At 36.2% G+C, this 21,394-nt stretch overlaps 1 protein-coding gene across 3 annotated transcripts in view; it reads right to left on the reverse strand.

Annotated features, from left to right (window-relative positions):
• LOC150093655 (uncharacterized) overlaps positions 1-21,394 on the reverse strand; it is a 234,499-nt gene that overhangs the window by 84,292 nt on the left and 128,813 nt on the right. For all 3 annotated transcript variants that reach the window (XM_090412701.1, XM_090412703.1, XM_090412702.1), the window contains exon 5: positions 14,191-14,274. In XM_090412701.1, coding sequence (XP_090268827.1) covers positions 14,191-14,274 — 84 coding nt within the window. The remainder of the gene's footprint in view (positions 1-14,190; positions 14,275-21,394) is intronic.

Here is a 21,394-nt window from a genome sequence, read left to right on the forward strand (position 1 = left end):
GCACTATATAATTCAGAAAGTTGTAAGATAAATGGAACAGAGCTCATATGCAAACATATTTGAGAAGCAACTAAGAAAAACCATGGAAAAGAAACTAAGCACAAACTTGGTTCAGGTCAAATAGGGAATGGGAGAATTAGATTTTACTCCAACACAAAAAGATGAGAAATCATGGGAGTAACAAGGATCTATTTAAGTTCTAGAAATCTGGAAAAGGCATGACAAGGTCCCAAGAGAAAAACTGTTCAAAACAGTACAATTATGTGTGTCAGTAGTCAGAATTAACTATTAAGCAATGGAAGGATAGGAAGATGTTTCACATAAAAATCAGGCATGAGACAAGGGTGCACATCTCCACTGTTAAAATCTATATGGATCACCACATTATGAATGAATGTGGCATAAGTCAAAATTGGAAGTGTTCTTCCCCTCAGATTTTTATTATATAGAGATGACATACTCTTAAATAAATCCAGTAAGTCAACAATACCTTAAAATATAAATAGATTTGGTATGAAAATCAGCAATAAAAAAAAATTGGCTATGAAAATAGGAAGGAATAGCAAAACATCAGGAAACCAACTAAACAAGTAAAAACATTTCCGTTAATAGACAATTTTCAATGAAAATGGCAAGTTCACTATGAAATAAACTGAATAAAACAAAAAGCTGGTAAACAGGCAGTGCAATGATGAACTGAATAAGTTTATATAAATCACATGCAATGTTCAATTTTGATTTGTGGATTCAGGAGCTCAGATTTTTCTGAATATTCAGGTCTCTCTTTCAAAAAGAAGGATAGTTTAAGTTTCTAAAACTGAGTTCAATATTGTACCTCTTGAAAACAAAAATTTCAGTGCTACAGCTTACAACATGAACAAGTTTATGTAGTTATTTTTTACTGCTTAATAAACTCTCCCAATTTGTTTTTCTGTGCCTTTAACACCAGCACCTCTAAACAAAGTGGTGTATTAAAGATTTTCTTTTTTGTGAGAAGCATAGGAACCCTTTTATGTGGCTTATGTTCCTGCACTATCTGCATAAACAATTCTAAAGCAAATGGTTCTGAATTATTTACCCAATGTATTGAAAATACTAGCACAAGTTTCTCGTTTTTTGTAATTGTAAAAAAAAACAATTATTTCAGGCCTTTCAAATACATATGCAAGATTTAAGGTCATACTGTTAAATTGTGAATGAAGATATTTATAATAATAATACTTCATTCATAATTAACATCATCTACCATATCATATTAAATAAGCAGGACTTATGTAAATTTATTCTGTTAGTTTCCTGCTTATAAAATATTAGTCATGTAATTCCTTTTAAGTGTTGTTAGTTAATTTTATTTATGTGATTTTAAAACATATTATAGATATGAAAAGGCTCTATATTAAAGTGTCAATTATTTTATTTACTTTATTCCTTTAATCATAATATAAGAAACTAATATATGTAATTTTAATATATCCACAAGATGCTTTGTGGTATCATTTGATTGGTTATGAGAAAACATGCAAATTTCTCCTAGTGCGTGCTGGAGAGTGAACGTATATACGAAGGAAAAGGCAAGTTTGATGTGAGCTAAACTGGTGAGAACCAGTTTTTGGTGGGAAAAAGGAGTGGATACGAAAACGAAAGTAAAGAGAGAATCGAATAGGGGAGTATAGAGAACAGTAGCTGGAGACTGGAGGGGAATTTTGACGTGCCAAAAACGGAATTTAAAGGACAAGGAATTGCTTGGCAATTTAACTTGCCTTTTCATGAGTTGGATTTGACCAAAACTTCCTAATGCCTAAGAGTGAAATAGTGCTAGAAATAGATTAATACGTATAAGAAAAGAAGAAATAGGTGGATAATTTAAACCAAGTGCATAAAGGTTATATTCTCCCAAGTCTATAAATCAGTCGCGGAAATGGAAGATTCTTTTAAGTTTGTGTTACTACAAAGTAAAAGTCAGCAAGGACTTTAAAAATTGTTGTTCGATCTCTTTAAGATGTGATGAAGCTATATTCTGGTAAGATTACCTATACTATACTTAGTGAGAAGTAACGAAAATTAATTCCGCCGAAAATAAATTGTTCCTAGTTGTTGCATTCAGCGAGTCAAGATTTAATGTGTGATGTGCTAAGACTTTTCCCTCTTCAATTGACATGCTATTTTATTGAATTAAGTGTTCATTGACTGAATGAGAATATTGAGAAGCATATTTGTTGTAATTTATGTGACACTGCATTAAATAATTTTGTTTGAATTGAATCTTGTATTTGCCTGATTGTTTCATTCCACCACTCATTAAAATAATACGAATCTCAGCAGGAACCCTATGTAATAAAAATAAAAACCTCTGCCTAAAATCAGCTTATGATAACCTAACATTATTATTATTTCAGGCAACTCCAAAGAGTCAGACTTCATCGAGGGAGGCCTTAACATCATGTCAAGAACAACTATTCAACATTCACACAGTATCTATCATACCTCATCTTGAACTCATTCATGGTCATAGCACCCACAACAGACTCTGGCAGCTCATTCCACTCATTCACCACTCTCCAAGTAAAAAACCTAGCTCTAACACCCTTGTTAACCACATTCTTGCCCAGCTTCCATGTATGGCCCCTAGTCCTCCCACCACCAGTCCAATTCTCAAAAATATTTTTTGGATTAATCTTATAGAAACCCTTCAGTAATTTGAATGCCTCAATCATATCACTCCTTTTCTGCCTATCAACCAATTTTTGCAACCCACAGATCCTCAACCTGTTCTCATAAGGTTTATTCCACAGACCTGCTATATATCTTGGTCACTCGCCTCTGGATCTCTCCACCTCCTCCCCATCAAGAAGAAACCTAGGTGACCAAATCTGGGCACAGTAGTCGAGATGGGTCTTATCAAGGCTCGATACAGAGGAACAATAACCTGCTTGTCTCTGCTTGTCAACGTATTCTTCAGCAACCAAGTGATTTGATGAGCTGATTTGGCCACTTTTGCAATGTGCCCCCTAAACTTCAACTTCCTATCCACCAACACTCCCAAATCCCTGGCCTCAATCTCCTGGAGTACAGTTCCATCAATGTGATATACTGCTGCTAATCTTTTCACTCCAAAATGTATAACCTTACACTTTGCCACATTAAATTGACATCCATTTTCCCTAGCCCAGTCCTCCAAACTATCCAAATCATCTTGCAAAATTTTGAAATCCTGTGCACTCACAATTGCTCTACCCAACTTTGCATCATCAGCAAACAAGTGAACACTTCCTCTCAGATCCTTTCCTATATCGTTAATGAACAAATTGAAAAGTAGTGGTCCAAGACAGAACCCTGCGGCACACCACTAGTCACAAGCCGTCTTTTAGACTCCACTCCTGAATAAACCACTCTGATATCTCTCCATTAACCACCCTCCTATCCATCTCACCAACCCTATATCCATCCCCATCTGCTCCAGTTTACTGATTAAAGTTCTATGTGGTAGCCTGTCCAAGGCCTTGGCAAGGTCCAGTAAAATCACTGTAAACCCATTACCCTAATCCAGTTCAGCTGTCACTGTGTTATAAAACGTGAGCAAGTTACTGAGGCATGATCTACCCTTCACAAAAACATGTCCCACATACAGTATCCCATTTTCATCTATCCAATCCTGTATTCTTCTCTTGACTAGTTTCTCCAAGACCTTGACAACGATTCCTGATATGCTAATTTGTCGGTAATTCGGAACCTCCTTTATGCAGTGAAACTATTTTCCCCTCTTTCCACCCCCTCGGAACTAACCCAGACCCGAGACTCAAATTAAGCAAAATGGTCAAGGGTACTGACAATTCTTTAGCTGATTCACGTACGACACGAGCTAGTATACCATCCAATCCCACAGATGTAATGACATTGAGGTTTTGCAATAGACTATTCACCTCCACTTTATTCACAACAATTCCCGTATAATCTATTGGTTCATTCATTTCTGCAATGTCACCACCTGGAAGATATATTCTTGTAAAGTGCTCACTCAGTAATTCAACTATATCAACTGATTTGGTTACCTCCCCGCCATTGGCATTCTTTAAAATCATTCTGCCATATACATTTTTTCTTTTACTTGCAACATATCGAAAAAACTGTTTAGGATTCTCTTTAGCCTGCATGGTCAATGTTCTTTCGTAATCCTTTTTTGCTTTTCTTACCACACTCGTTACCCTTCTGGCCTGTGCTTTATGTCGTTCATGTGCTTGCCAGTCGCCTTTCTCCTTAAATTCCCTCCATAGTTGTTTCTTTTTGGTGTTATTCATCCATTTAACCCCTACTTGATTTATTATTCAGACTCTAGGTATACAGTCAACCATTGCTTCATGCAAACACAAGTATAGTTGAAGGTTGATTTATCTAAGTTGCTCTTGCAATTCAGAATATGGAGTGGTGCAGTATAACATAAATTTTCTTCATATTCAATTGATATATCAGCCTACAACCAATTAAATACTAACCAGAGAGAGTTATAAGACAATAAAATGTGATTGAGAAGAAATTACGATCTAACAATACACCCATTCAAACCTAAAGAGGGAGGGAGCTGTAAAAAACTATGTAGCTTAAAAATATCAAAGTGCTTTACATTGATTTTTTACATAGGTCAAGTCTCATGAGAACTGTAAATACCTTGTCTGTTTCTATGTACATTTTGCAAAATATTGATGTAGTTAACCCTGAGGGAAGTGAATGTATTTACTGTTTTAACGTCAAAAATAAAGAATGCCATTGGGGAATGACGTATATAGTTATGCGTAAGAGCACAGGAAAAGTTGTTTACTAGTTTTGTATATATGAGTTGCTTACAAGCTCTGTGCTAACACCTTTAAAGATAGTATCTAAGAGTACCGCTAAGTTTAGAGAAGTTTCCGCAGTCCGAAAGGAGAAGCAAAGTATCACAAAGAGATTTACTAGTTTTAGATACAAGTTTCCGTGCCTGGCAAAATACGATTAAATAGATTGCACGGAGAAGAACAAAGAGCAGGTTAAACTAAAAATAAGATGAAAGAGTCATGCCGAATTCTTAGGGGGTTACTACCCTTAGTGCAAGGCAAAAAGATCACAAAATAAAAGGAGACTGAGCCGAGCATAAGAGCTTCCAGACGTCAAGAGAGTCATCAAGAGGTTGGAACTGGAACGGAAGCGAGCTGAGACTATATGCGGAGTCCGAATCAACGCAGTGGCAGCAAAGAATGAGGAAAGGCAAGGCCCCAGTTCCATAGAGGAGAGCAAAGGCGAAGCACTGTTACCGATAAGAGCCAGAGCCAGTTGGCGGCAATTACAGACATTGGTGTCGGCAGTTAGAAGCAGAAGTTCCCAAAGTAAGGATCCAAAGGAGAATTTGCCCGTAAGCTGAAACCTTCTATATGTGCTATTTGATTACCACAGACTGCAGTAAATAAGCCTGCTAACATACCGACGTGATACTGCTGAAGCAAGATCTTCCTGAAGGAAGCCTATGACTCAAGATTAAAGAAAAGCCATAAAGACTTTAGTAAAAGACTCTTGACTGAATGTGTGATACAGAGCCCCTGTAAGTTACATCCTTTTGTATATTTTCTCTTATAATCTAGAAAATGTGGTGGCGAACCTATGGCTCGCCCGAGAATTTTGCTGACACGTCAACGATTTACATATATCCTTTTATATGCTTATAAATTATTCCACATTTTTTTTAAATTGTTACAATATGTTTAAGTTAAATTTTGTTTTACAGGAGAGAGCAGCTATGAAGACATGAATTTGATTGGTGCGGTATTAACAAAAGATCACGCAACCCAAAGACAAACGAACTGACAATTTTTGAGTTGAAATGCTAATTCTCTTCAACTGAATTCCATAACATCTGCAACTGTCACATTCATTATAGTTTTCTTAGTTTTAAGACATTAACGACGGGGTGTCGTTTATCGTTCCGACAGAACTTCTCATTACCAGAGGGCTCAACTCACACAAAGTTTCAACGCTTGGTTGATTTTTATTGCTGCTTGTTTGCGTTTGAGCTGGAAGGGGAACTCACACAAGCATGCATTACATGGCATGTTTCAATTCGTGGTAGAGTTTTATTTGAAGTTAGCATTTGTGATCTGTCATAATGACATCGAGAATTTCAAATGTAATCGAACAAACACTTATTTCATGCAATTGAAAAATTGGACAATAGTTTTAGTTAGATACTGTGTTTCGGTGCAACATATGGTTTTGCTCGAGTCTATACAGCATTTCTATGATAGGGGACATGTGATTCATTAGTTAGTGCCATTTTTATTCCAGCTGTCTCCAATTGCACTATTTGTTGAGAAATATATTACATAGACTGTAAAAGCCTCTATACCTTATTCAGGGATACAATAAAACTATTTTTTTTTCTTGCATCTACAGTATATAATGGATGTTGGGAAGGGCGTGTTGTTTTTTGTGCGAGAGGTATATATAAGCAAAACTTTTAATGTCTTTTTTCGTAAAGTGAAATCAGGGGGTAGCCAGTTATACGCGAGGGCAAGTTATATTCAACGGTAAGCGTTCGCCGACATCCTTCTGCTGCTTCCCCTGCTCCGCTTAACTTCTATGGTGAGTTACAATGCATAAATATTTTTCTCACTATCGTTTTTTTTTTCTCTTTCAAACCAACACGATTAAAATCAATTTAATAATACAATAATCAATTTTATACTGAATAATATTATAAATTTTTGGTGATCAGAATGGGATATGTCAATGAAACTACAATATTGTAGCATTAGTCCTGTGATTGATAACTAATTTAAATGCGTACTTTTATATTTGTCAACATGCTACACCGTATACATTAAGTGTATTAATACTCTTTATGATTATGACATAATTATTAATACTTATTTAATAAAATGAATAGCCAAAAGGCGATACAAAATTATAAATTAAGTGGATATTAAATCCAACATTATTTCAAAGCCGACTACAGAAACTATAGACGTTTTGTGCGAAATTTGACCCGAGATCTTACGGGAACACTCGCCGCAATACTACGAGTTGCCCTAACTGCTGCAGCAACTGATAGTATTGGCGGCGAGTGTATGCCCGTAAATTCGCTGGTCAAATTTCCCAAGAAAATTCTATAGTTACTGTAGGCAGCTTTGAAATAATGTTGGATTTAATATCCACTTAATTTATATAATATTAATACTTGTTAGTTTAATGTATGAACTTTAAAAAAAAATGGAAATCGTATTTATGAGCAAGTTTATTGGGACTGAGCCCTCTAATACAGTAAGAATAAATAAAAATTCTTATAGAAAAAGAATTCAGAACGACTGATCGTTAGGATTCCCTGACTTTTCCCTTTTCTAATCGCACATGCGTTCATTATACATTTTGCACAGCGCATCCGCCAGTAGGCAGAAATAAGCAGCGGCAAGTGCATTATTGTTGTGTATGTGCACTGTTTTGTTTTTGGTACTGTAAATGGGAATTATAAAAGATAATTTAATTTAGGCATATAATAACATTGATTGTTTTGAAACTATAAAAAATGCATTTGATTCAAGTAGAGAATTATTTTGTTACAGTTCTACTGAACATGGCTGGCGAAAATAAAAAACAAAAATTATCACAGTCAAGCAGCAGAGAGTTCCAAAGCTGGTGGACTGAAGAGTATGACATGATTAATAAAGACAAAGCAATGCGTTTCATGTTCCGGGACAGTTGTGTGCAGAATGTCGTCAGTAAAACAGCATCATCATCATCATCAAATTCCTGTCATGTACCCTCAAGGGGTGTACAGGATATGACAGTACTACATGAAAAAAATTACATCATTACTAACTTCCTATCTACAATTTTCCTCCAAATCAGTCTGTTACTTGTCAAGACTCCAACATTATCAGATCTTATATTTCTATCGTCTAAGGCACTTTGTACCATATCAATCCACCTATATCTTGGTCTTCCTCTGGGTCGTTTTCCTGCCAACCTGGCAGAGAACACTTGTTTTGCTAATCTTTCCTCTCCCATTCTATTTACGTGACCATACCATCTGAGATTAGCTCTGCTAACGCATTCCTGGATGCTGACAATGTCAAGTTCTTTCCTAATATCCTCATTTTTAATATGATATTGCCATTGATGCCATCTGTTCACGGCACTAATCTTTCTCAGGACTCTCATATCTGCGGTCTCTAGTCTTTGGTCAAGTGTTTTACTTCTGACCCAGCTCTCAGATCCATAAGTTAAAATTGGTTTGAACACAGTCTTGTATACAGCTAATTTAGTGTTCCGACTAATTTCTTTCTTATTCCATATGAATTTATTCAATTGACTTCCCACGATACCAGCTTTGCTGATTCTGTTGTCTATTTCTATATTTAGTTTACCATCTTCAGTAAAAATTGTGCCTAAGTAGCTGAAATGTTTTACTTGTTCCACTGGTTCTCCATTCACAACACAGTTGACATTTTCAATGATTCTGCCTATTTTCATTGTCTTTGTCTTTTTATTGCTGACCTTCATACCATATCTATTACAACAGCTATTCAATTTAGTCAGAGAATCTTGCAGACTTGTAGCAGATTTATTTAGAAGTATAACATCATCCACATAAAGCAAAGAGCTGACATTAACATCTCCAATTTTGATATCAGGTTGAATACCACATTCCTTCATAATGTGATCCATATAGATAATGAATAATAGAGGGGATAATGTACATCCTTGTCTCACACCAGATTTAACATTAAACCATCTTCCTGTACTTCCTTCAATTCTAACTGCTGACTTGCAACTCAAATAAAGACTAAGTATTGCTTGATATAATGCCCCATTGACACCATATAACTGCAGCGTATTGAATAGCTTCTCTCTTGGCACCTTGTCATATGCCTTTTCCAAATCGACAAAACTTAAATACATATCTTTGTTATATTCCCATGCTTTCTCGACTATTTGTCGTAAAGTGAAGATCTGATCCTGACAGCCTCTATTTGGCCTGAATCCAGCTTGTTCTTCACCAAGCTTTTCTTCCACAATTTTTCTCAACCGTTTCTCAAGTATACTTGCATAGATCTTGCCAGGAACACTCAGTAGGGAAATACCTCTGTAATTCTCACATTCAGTTTTATTTCCCTTTTTATATATGGGTACTATGAGAGCTCTACTCCAATCATCGGGAATTCGTCCCTCTGTCCAGGCTTTCTGAACTATGCAGTGCAGCCACTGTAAGACTCTTATACCACCATACTTCAGCATTTCTGGTCGAATATCATCTACTCCTGCTGTCTTTCCACATTTCAAGCCTTTGATGGCTTTTTCTACTTCAAGTATGGATATGTATTCCTGACTGCATGCCTGGTCAGTGTTTTTTACCACTGTGCTGTCATCACTGCTTGTTTCATTTAGCAGTTTTTCAAAGTAATTACTCCATACTTCAAGGATATCTTTTTCTCCTGTTTTCATTTCACCTTTATCATCTCTAATTCCTTTTACAGCACTCTTTCCTCCATTCCTAAGCTTCTTCAACAACCTCCAGAATATTTTGCCACCTTCTTGATATTTATTTTCTATATTCTTGCCAAAGTCCTCCCATGACTTTTGTTTAGCTAGTTTTACACACTGTTTAGCTCTCTTACATTTGTCTCTGTATTCTGTAAGAGTAAAAGCTGACTTATTATTTGCCAGGAACTTTTGATATGCTTTCTTCTTTTCCTTCACTGCCTCTTTGACTTCCTGTGTCCACCAGGGAGTTCTAATTTTTTTATCCTTGCACACAACCTCACCACATGCCTCTCTGGCAGAATCAATCAATGTTTCCTTCAGAGTTTGCCACTGAATCTCCAAGGTTTGATTCCTGTTCTCAAACTCTTTCATTTTCTTTTCAATAATATTTCTGTATTTTAGTCTACAGTTCACATCTGAGAGCTGCTCAACTTTTATTCGCTTTAAAACTTTCTTACATGTTATTCTTTTCAATATGAAATTCAATTTTATCCTGCTCAAGACTAAATAGTAATCACTTCCAATTTCAAATCCTCTGTACACTCTGGTGTCCTGCACCAGGGAGAAAACATCACTATCAACAATAACATAGTCAATGAGACTTTTCTTATTCCTAGCCTCTTCTCTCCATGTGAATTTGTGCACATTTTCATGTTGGAACATGGTGTTAGTAATAACCAGTCCATGTCCTGAGCAGAAATCCAACAGATATTTGCCATTATTATTAGCTTTGCTCTTTTCTCCAAATTTTCCCAAAATATTTTTGTATGTCTCACAATCATTTCCTACTCTACTATTTAGATCCCCAACAAGGACCAACTTTTCCTTTTTCATTGTGTCAGTTGCTTTTTCTGAAGCCTCAAAAAATTCCTCCACTTCTACCTTAGTAGAACCTTCTGTGGGACCATAGGCACAAATAAGTCTCATTGTCCAGTTCCCCATTCTCATATTTGCCCACATTACTCTACTTGAGACTGACTGCCATTCAAGAAGATTAGCCTCGTATTTTGTGTTGAATACTATGGCTACTCCTTGTTTTCCTTGATTGTCATTGCCTGAATATAACATTTTGTATTTATTGCTCAGAAAGATCTCACCAGTTTTGGTCTTTTTTGTTTCAGTCACCCCTATTATGTCGATCTGGTACTTATCTAATTCCTCAGCTAGCTCCATTTCTTTGCCATTCAGGCTTCTTACGTTGATAGTACCAATCTTTAACTCTGGTGATGTTGAGTTGGGGTTTGTTTTCAGATTTGTTCCAGTAAAACAGCATTATGAGACAAACCATAAATCGCTCCTTGAGAAAAGCAAGGACGAACAGAAAGAATTTATTGCTCGGGCAATTAAAAATAGGAATATCCAATCAACAACCCTAATGAAATTTATTGGCAATCATTCAAACATAACTGTTGTTAGTTTTTTTGCTTCAAATGTAATTGCCAAATATGGGAAATCTTTTAGTGATGGGTATATATAAAAGAAGCATGGTTGAAATGCGCACCAGTTCTCAAGATTTTGAAAACAAGGAAAAAATATCCCTTTGGCTAGAAACATGGTGAAAGATAGAATCATAGAAATGGCTAAAAATATAACTCATCAGCAAAAAACAGATATAAAATCTTCTGGTTTAATTTCTCATTGTCTTAATGAGAGTACTGACATAACTGGATCAGCTTGTTTAGCAATTTTTATTCGTTATTGTGTTGGGAATAACATCAAAGAAGAATTGATAAGTTTAACATCATTAGCAACAACAAAAGGAATAGATATTTGCAAGGCAGCTGTAAATGCACTTGCTGAAAGAGATCCCTCCAAAATTGTATCAGTAACTACTGATGGTGCTCGCAGTAACTGGAGAGGAAAATTCGTCAATTTATTTACCAAAACGTATTGGACATTCAGCTCTGGGTTTTCATTGTATTATACATCAGCAGGTTTTATGCGCAAAGGCTAGTTTCAAGCCCCTGGAAGATATTACGAGCATTGTAACAAAATTGGTCAATTTTATATCAGCACGTGCTTTAAATAAAGAAAAATTTATCGAATTATTAAGTGAGATAAACTCTGTGTACAATGGTTTACTTATGTACAACAACGTACGATGGTTAAGTCGTGGGAAAGTTCTTCAAAGATTTGTTGAGTGTTTAGATGAAGTCAGACTTTTTTTTACATAATGAGAAAATCGTTGAAAAATACAATCAATTAATGAACGTCGAATGGCTTTCAAAATTGATGTTTTTTTACTGATTTGTGTTTACATTTAAATGAATTAAATGTTAAACTGCAAGGCGTTAACAAGACAATTATTGTCATGTTTGATTTAATCAAAGCATTCGAAGCTAAATTACCAATTTTTAATCGTGACGTTATTTCCAATACCTTCCGATATTTTCCAAAAAAAAAAAAAAATTCTTTGCAGATCTAGAATCCCATGAAAAAACAGATCAAGTTAAATTGACAAAAGAGTTTTCTACAGTTATTCAGTCGATACTCAACAAATTTTCTTCAAGATTTACGTAGTTCAGGCAATTTGCAGAGACATTAAAATTTATTTTGCATCCAGACACAACGCCAACAGATAAACTCAATTTGGAGATTTTCAAGTGGCTGAATTTGGAAGATATAGAAATGCAACTAACTGATTTTCAATCTAGTCCAACAAAAGTTTGTCGATTTGAGAAATGACTTGGAAATAATGGAAAATGATCGATTATTGGGAGCAATTAAAAAGAATGCAGAAGAGGAAATATTGAGAACCTGGAATGCCATTCCTGAAACCTTTTGTTGTTTAAAAAAACTAACGATGGGTATATTATCAATTTTCTCCTCTACATATACTTGTGAGTCATTATTTTTCTAAATGACTTTTAGAAAAGACAGCTTAAGAAATAGAATGACTGATGAATCTAGTTCTGTGTATGTGTTACTAAATGACAAAATATGAACCTGATATAAAGCATTTGGCATCTAATGTACAACAGCAAAAATCTCATTAATAAATTGATATTGATAAATTAATAAACGGTTGATATTGATTTGCATACGACAATGTGTATGTCAAATTATTTCATATTCATGAAATTCTATGTTAATTTTTACACTTGTCTCAATAAAATTCTGCAATTAATTGCATTAATTAATGTTCTATTAATTAGTTGCTGACTTGCTGGGCACGTCAGCAACTTGATTTGTAAATTTTTGGCACGCACCGGCATGTTAGCAACTCGATTTGTAAACTTTTGGCATGCGGACATAAAAAGATTCGCCACCACTGATCTAGGAGATATATTGTATATGGACTGTGAAGAGTTAATTTATTAGTAATTACAAGTGTCCATAAGAGAGTCAATTAGCATGTTAGAAGTTGATACAAAATCTGTAAAAATAACTTAACAGAGTTAGCTAACCTCTTTGCAAGTAAACTAGAAGTTTAATAAGTTGAATTTTTAAGCAGAGAGTAAATAAGTTTTGAGTTAAAGATGTTATTTAGTGTTGAAATGAAAGGGTTTTAATCTTATGCTAAAGATTTTATAGATGGGTAGAGAAAGCAATCTCCCTGTCTTGATTCATGTATATTTCAATTTAATGTAAATAAATGTGTTTTAATTATTTGTTAAAAGAGTGGTGCCTGATCCTTTATTTTACAACTGCACTGTTCCTAAATAAATCAGACTTGTGAGGGAGGGAAAATTAAGGCAATAAAGCGCAGTTTCGTTACTTATGAACCATGACTGTTTATGTAAACTTTGTTGGGGGAAGTTTTACTCTTAAGAGAGAGATCCACCGGAAGTTTTATTGAGTCTTATACCGAATATTTGATATACTGATGGCACAGTCTTCCAAATAAATTTTCAGTGTTCATTGGCATACAGCTAATAAATATGGAAGGTGGACAAACATAAAACGCAGTAGAGTGAGTAAGAGAGAAAAAGCGCATTAGAATAAAGATAGAGATATTACATAAGAAAATAAACATACGTTTACACAAGCATAAAGAGGGAGGGAGCAATCATCCCGACTATAATTACTAATCCAGAATTATTTCTACTAATACCAGCGGTAAAAATTTAGTATAAAAGGGAGCAAATTAATAAGGATAAATTGACTGATTCAAAGGAAAGGTGGTAAACAGGTATAACAAAAGATATTTTCTCAAGCTACTGATTTGGATGGTGGAAAATATCTTCATTTAGAAGCAATATAATAGAATCTAAACTCCCTCCTTCAAGTACTAATCAGATTTAATGGCTAGTAATGCTTATGAAAATCACGAAGATGACAATTCTGGTATGGATTTATGAATCGCATTCAACTATAAGGATAGTAAAATATAGTTATGCTCACTGTTGTTACATGAAATAATTTTATCATGACTTCTCTGCATATATCGAAAGTTGCACAAGAGAAAGCAGCAAATGAACGATTGATTTATGCCCACTGTCAGTATCAGTTTGTAATATAATAATTATATATAAAGCAAATTAAACCTACAGAAAGAACTATAATAAAAATCTGACAAGTATAAGAAGTTAGATGACACCAGAGCCCATGTTCAGGATGAAGCGGGGATTAAAACAAGATGATGGATGTTAGGTTAGATGTTCTAATTTACTGTAAATAAAGTTCTAAAGTTCAGTAAATGCAAGTCCATTTAAAAATAGAAAACGCATAGAATAAAATCCTTATTACCTGAACAGTTAGACATGATCCCATGAGGATATAATTGTTCAGCGATCTTATAGCAGCACTAGCTTCTTCAGATGTGCTCATATGCTGGCAAAAGGAACAAAATCGAGTTAATATCAACCAGTAAATATGAAAAACAATTGTTTTATAAAATAAGATTTAAATTATGATGCTACATAATTTAGTAAACTCTCCATTATCACCATTCAATGTGACATTACTACATATTTTTAACAATATTTCAAATGAAAAAGGATAAGCCATGTCTAAAAATAAGTTATTACAGTTAGTGATCAAATGCAAGTGAATTATTCAATAATGAAGGACAGATTTGATTCTTGATCAATTTCTAATACTTTCCAAAAAATATTGAGAAAATGTGACTAGTGGGTGTACCTCAAGGCTCAATACTTGGTTCTCTGTTCAATTTGTACATTAATGATACTAGAAATCATGTGACAGAAAATATCTTATTTGCTGATGATGCAAAACTGGGAAGAGTCAGTCAATGAAGGTGATGTAGAGATCTTGAGGGATGACTTAAATATGTTGGCAATATGTTGTTGTGGTTATAGCCTTTTGGCTGTTTAGAGACAGTTATATATGAAACTGTCTAGGGAAATGACTGGTTTCCTGTTGTCTTCATTGCTGTACTATATCCTATGACTGTAGCCTGTGTGTTCATGGGGCCGGTTTGCCTGCTTGTGTGATGAAAAACTCCAGATGAACTGGTGGAAAAAACCTTTCTGTCCATGCCCAAGACCAGCCAACTTGGGTTTGGCTGAAAAAGATCTTTAAGCTCCTCATGTCATAGAGGGGAGTCAAACCTAGGACACTCCTTCCCCAGGAGTACGTTTGAGAAGCACATAGCCACTAGGCTAACCACGCAGACGCTGGCAATATAGGTAAAGTTAAATGGCTGCCAATTTAACATATGGCTAAGTGTAAGGTACACTTTGAGATCACATACTATACTGATGGAAATTAACTGCAACAAGTTGACAAGGTAGAGAACTTGGTGACTGTGAAAAGAGAATTGAAGTTTAAAGGGCCTATTGCAAAAGTGGCCAAAACAGCATAAATTACATGGTTGAAAAACAGCTGACAAGCATAAATAGTGAAGTTATTGTTCCACTTTATAAAGCATTAATAAGTCCCACATTTGGGCTATTGCATATATGTCTGGTCACCTGGATTCCTTGGTGAAGTATCCAGATATGACAAATAAGTTATTAAAGGGGTTTGATAGTGATGATTTTTCAGTACAGTGCAGGAGGAGAGAGAATGAGTGATCACCCTGGAAATTGTGTAAAAATGTGGTTAACAAAAGTGTTAGGACTAATTTTTTTTGCTTGGATGGTTGTGGATGGGTGGAATGCATTGCCAGAGGTGGATGCGAGTACTTCATCTGTGAATGAGTTTAAGAAGAGATGATAGGTTTTGTGTGAATAATGGCTAGTGTGTCAATATAGGGTCTCCCACAATGTCTGCTGACCCCATAGACACACCTGTAGTAGTAGTAATAATGTGAAGGAATGAAAATCAAAATTATGCAAATAAGCAATGATCTAATCAGAAATGAGATTCATATAGCTGCAGCTAAGTATGAAACATTAAATGCTGAATATGATTGTAGTTAGTAAAATTGTCCATGTCTACTAATAAGAGGCACATTGGTCTGAGGTTTGCACTTAGCGTTGCATGGCACTTCAAGATGGTTCTCAAATTTATTATTATAAAAGTTGCAACAGGGAATCATTATTCCCTGTAGCAACCTATCCCCTCTTTTCTTCTTAATCAACCAACTTTCACAACCTGCAGACCCTGAATCTAACATCACAGGACACATTAAATTCACCACTCACTCTCTTGGTCATTAGTCTCTGGATCTTCCTCACCACTTCCTCATGTGAAGGAAGTGGTGGTGAGTGACCAGACCTGAGCACAGTAATCCAGATGTGGATGTATCAAGGTCTTAAAGAGGAATGACAACTTCCTTATCTTGTGTGTTCTTTAACAACACAAGTAATCCTATGAGCTACCCTCGCTGCTTAGCAACATACCCACTGAATTTCAATTCTCTATTTACAACCAACCTTCAATTCTGGACTTTCCTCACATTAAACTGATACCCATTATTTTTTGCCCATACATACAACTATTTAAATCCTGCAAGCTTTCAAATGATTAATCATTCCCCTAGCCAATTTTGCTTCATCAACAAACAATTGAACATTTCCTTTCAAATCATTTATTTACAAATTAAACAGTAGTAGTTCAGACAAAGCCTTGCAACAACCACTTGTTTTCTCCTGGATTCTAAACCTCCATATACATTATTCATTTTTATTCCCTGTAGCAACCTATCCCCTCTTTTCTTCTTAATCAACCAACTTTCACAACCTGCAGACCCTGAATCTAACATCACAGGACACATTAAATTCACCACTCACTCTCTTGGTCATTAGTCTCTGGATCTTCCTCACCACTTCCTCATGTGAAGGAAGTGGTGGTGAGTGACCAGACCTGAGCACAGTAATCCAGATGTGGATGTATCAAGGTCTTAAAGAGGAATGACAACTTCCTTATCTTGTGTGTTCTTTAACAACACAAGTAATCCTATGAGCTACCCTCGCTGCTTAGCAACATACCCACTGAATTTCAATTCTCTATTTACAACCAACCTTCAATTCTGGACTTTCCTCACATTAAACTGATACCCATTATTTTTTGCCCATACATACAACTATTTAAATCCTGCAAGCTTTCAAATGATTAATCATTCCCCTAGCCAATTTTGCTTCATCAACAAACAATTGAACATTTCCTTTCAAATCATTTATTTACAAATTAAACAGTAGTAGTTCAGACAAAGCCTTGCAACAACCACTTGTTTTCTCCTGGATTCTAAACCTCCATATACTATTTTTGGTCATCAGTCCATCAGCTACTCTAATTCATATCACACCAGTTTCCTATCAATTCCCATCTGTTTCAATTTGAGAAACAATTCAATGTGGTATCCTATTAAATGATTTTGCAAAATTCAGCATCAAGTTCATTCTCTTTATCCAACTGAGTAGTCCCAGAAAAGAGTAGATTACTCTTTAAGGGTAAAAAGAATAGATTACTAACAAATGACTGACCTTTTGCCAAGCCATGCTGCCTCCACAGAATAGCATTCTTATCTGTCAATTAATGAAATCTGTCTGTGACCAAATTTTACCACCACAACTGAGATACTCCAGTCTTGAAGCTTCTATTATGCAAAAGAACTATTTTACCCTCCTTCCACTTTCTTGGGACTATCACAGCTGATTCAAAATAAACAGTCTAGTCACAGATATTGCCAATTCCTTTGTGCATTCTTGGAGCTGATATCCTTTCTAAACCACAGTAATACTTTGCACAAATTCTGCAATATGCTAAGTACAGGGAGCCCTCAGTTTGCACCTCATTTCCGTTCCTGAAAAAATAGGCATAAACAGAATCAGCATAAAACAAACTCTGTTTTAATAGAAGGTACAAAGTTATGTTCTGCACACAGAGTTAATCAGTCAGTGTCTCTATACTTGCAAGGATACGCTGTAAATCTGCCATTTTTATATCTCTCAGAGGACTTTCCTTGTTTTCTTTCTCCTCCTTTGCATGTTGACTTAATGGTTGGGATAATTCTTTTAAGTCTTCATTGGAAACCAGTTTATCATGGCTTTCTAAGACTTCTGTCACATCTTCAGCTGTAATATCGTCCAATCAGACCTCTTGCGCAAGCTTGGTAACATCAATAACATTCTCCTCTTGCATAAATGCGGGAAGAAGTTTTTGCCATGCTCCTTTTAAACACTTTGCTGACACTTCGTTCTAAGCTGCCTTGATGTTAATGACTGCCAATAGTCTTTAACAGTTTTTCCTGAAGTGTCCACGACTCTTACTATTTCCATAAATGTTATACAGAGGTAATAGGCTTTGAAGATTGTAATCCCTCCTTGATCCATCAGTTGCAAATGCGATGTGTTTGGGGACATGTAAACAATCTTGACATCCAATGGTGTTCTTACTTCAAGGTTTTGAGGATGTCCAGGGGCATTATCCAGAGAAGCAATGCCTTGGCTGGCAAATGATTTTCTTTACAGAAGCAAAGCATGGTAGGACAAAAATAATTTGTGTACCAATTTATAAAAACGTCTTGCGCAACCCAAGCTTTCTTGTTACATTTCCAATAGACTGGCAGCATGGCTTTTAGACCCTTGAAGGTACATGGTGTCTGTGAATGGTACACCAACATTGGTTTAAGCTTCAAAGTTTTCCAGAGACATTTGCACCCAACAAAAGCGCAAGTCTATCTTTTGCAGCTTTAAAACCTGGAGCGGAACATTCTTCACAGGAAATGAAGGTGCATGATGGCAACTTTTACCAATAGACCAGTCTCATCAACATTAAAAATGAGATCAGGAGGATAACTTCCTTGTTCTACAGTCTTGAAATTCTTTAGGAAAAGCAGCAGCTGCCTCACCACATAATTTGACACTATGGCACTTACATCGAGACTTAAATCTCATGAACCAACCTTTGCTTCCTGAAAATGTTTCTTCGCCTCCATCTGTCTGTTTAAGATCCTCAAAAATTGTTTTTGCTTTCTCAGTTATAACAGCCTGCATCAGAGGAATGTTTTTTTATTCAAGTCATCCACCCATAATGATAATTTTTCCATTTTTTTCATGAAGTTTACCCATGCTATAACTTACATGTTTTGCATTTAGTACAGCCACAGATTGTTACGCAGACTGTTTTATTCTATCTGGATTTTTCATAATTGTAGTAACAGTCGATGGAGGCTAATGTCTGCCCATATTCCATTCTTTGAATCACCTCCATCTTCTTTTCAAGTGCGATTGATTTCTGCACCTTCTTAACACCAAGTTCTGCTAACTTTTCTGCACTTCTTTTATCAGACATGGTATGCAATTACATACTTTATCAATTTAAATATGTATGTAAAAAAAAATTAAATAGAACAATTAGGTAGGTTCAACAGTAAAACTAGGTTTGATACATATACGTCGTAGTAGCTCGGCAAACACTGGAGTGCCTGCTAGCATCGTTTCTCAGTCAGACCACACTACAGTAAGAAAGCATGCGCAGGCATCCAGCGTTATTGTGAATAGGCATAAACCGAGGGTTGCCTGTATTTTCAATTCAACCTCTATTCTCATCGGTTCTTATTGCATGTCATTAACTGCTTATCACATTGCCAACATCAGCATTCAATAAAATTATCCTTTCATAGTCATTCTTCCTTTTATTTGCTACATAGCAAAAGAACTCTTTGGGAATGCCTTTGATCTGCTCAGCTAATTTCTTTCCATAATCAAGTTTTGCATTCTTTGCCATGCTGGTCAACTTTCAAGTCTTTTACTGCTCACACGTTTTCTAATCACTCTTCTAATGTATCTTCCACAATTTTTCTTTTTTCATTCCTTAGATAGATTCAACAGTAAAATTTTATTATACACCATCTGATCAAAAGTATCCAGACACCTATAATCAGACTTTGCCTGTGACACACTTTCCAGTAGTGGACATTAATACAGGGTGGGTCCACCCTTTGCTTCTATGACAGCTCTAACTCTGCCGTGGAGACTTTCTACTAGGTGTTGGAACCTCTCTGGAGGAATGGCAGCCGATTCTTCCTGAGAGCTGCAGCCAGAGCAGTTTGTGGTGTGGGTCGTTGGGAGCCTAGAGCAAAGTTGGCATTCTAATTCATCCTAAAAGGTGTTCTATAAGATTTGGGTCAGGGCTGAAGTCCATTTCTGGAATGCTATTGTCCACAAACCATTCCCTCACAGACCTTGCTTTATGGCAGGTAGCATTGTCATGCTGATAATACAGACAAGTCATCACCGAATGGATCTTCTACCATAGACAGTATGCAACAGGTCAAAATGTCCTTGTATCCTTCTGCATTTAGATTTCCATGTAGTATTACGAGAGGGCCAAGCCCATTCCATGAAAAACATCCCCACACTGTAACACCACTTCCTCCAAATTTCACTGTTAGCACTACACACGCTTGCAGAATCTTTCTCCAGGCGTTCGCTACAAACAGACGCTTCCAACAGACTGCCACATAGTAAAGCGTGATTCATCACTCCAAATCACACATTTCCAGTTGTGCACTGTCCAGTGGCGTTGCTCTTTACTTCCTTGTGGGCAATGCTTAGCATTCACAGGAGAAATGTTTGGTTTATGGGCAGCTGCTTGACCATGGAATCCCATTCCTCTTAACTCTCAATGCACAGTCATGGTGCTGGCTGGACAGTTAGTAGCACTGTGGAACTCACGGGTGATTGTTTCACTATGCCTGGCGATTTCCATGAACCACCTTCAATGCTCGACAGTCCCTGTCTGTCATTAAACACAGCCTACCTGACCATGGCTGTGCCTTCACGTTTCCACTTCACAATCACATCAACTGTTGACTTGGGCAATTTGAGGAGGGTTGAATGTCTGACAGATTTCTTACTGGTCTGGCAACCAATAACTAGTCTACGTTCAAAGCCACTGAGCTCCCTTGACCTACCCATTCTGCTCTTACTTCTTATCACTGAAAAACACAGCTCCGTGCATCCTTTTATACCAGTGAGGTCATAGTGACATCAGTTTAGAGGATCAGAAGTATCCGGGGTTGTCCGGATACTTCTGATCATATATATTTGTAGTTCCTTAATGATACCACTTGCTCATTAACTCCTGCTTAATTTATCCTCCTGCCCTTGGATATATAGTCTGATACTTTCCTTCAGATACCTCTAGAATATCTTCCATGCACTGCTAATCTTTCTCTTCCAGATTCTAATGCCATGGCACTGTTTCAAGCTATTTCCACATACACCCGTTCTTAACTGAAAATGCCATGTTTCACAATCCTCTAAGTTAAGACCACATCCCTCTCTCCATATGGAAGAAATACAGCCACCTTGGTTACGGACAGATCTGATCATATGCCCAGGTCCACTCTCATACTCCACATTTCCTCCATCACTTGCTGCTTCAAGCAATTCTCTTAGGTTTCCAAACACCATTTCCTTGACAGGTGATCTTTCCCCCGCTTCCAATCTATGCCTCCATAATTGTACACTGCTCAAAACAATTAGGAGATATTTTAGTTTGTCAGATAGTTATAAATTTCTGCAGATAATTATAACTA

The sequence above is a fragment of the Typopeltis vanoorti genome, chromosome 23, assembly GCF_054136105.1.
Source record: "Typopeltis vanoorti isolate ZY-2024b chromosome 23, IOZ_Tvanoo_1.0, whole genome shotgun sequence".
NCBI classification, from domain to species: Eukaryota; Metazoa; Arthropoda; class Arachnida; order Uropygi; family Thelyphonidae; genus Typopeltis; species Typopeltis vanoorti.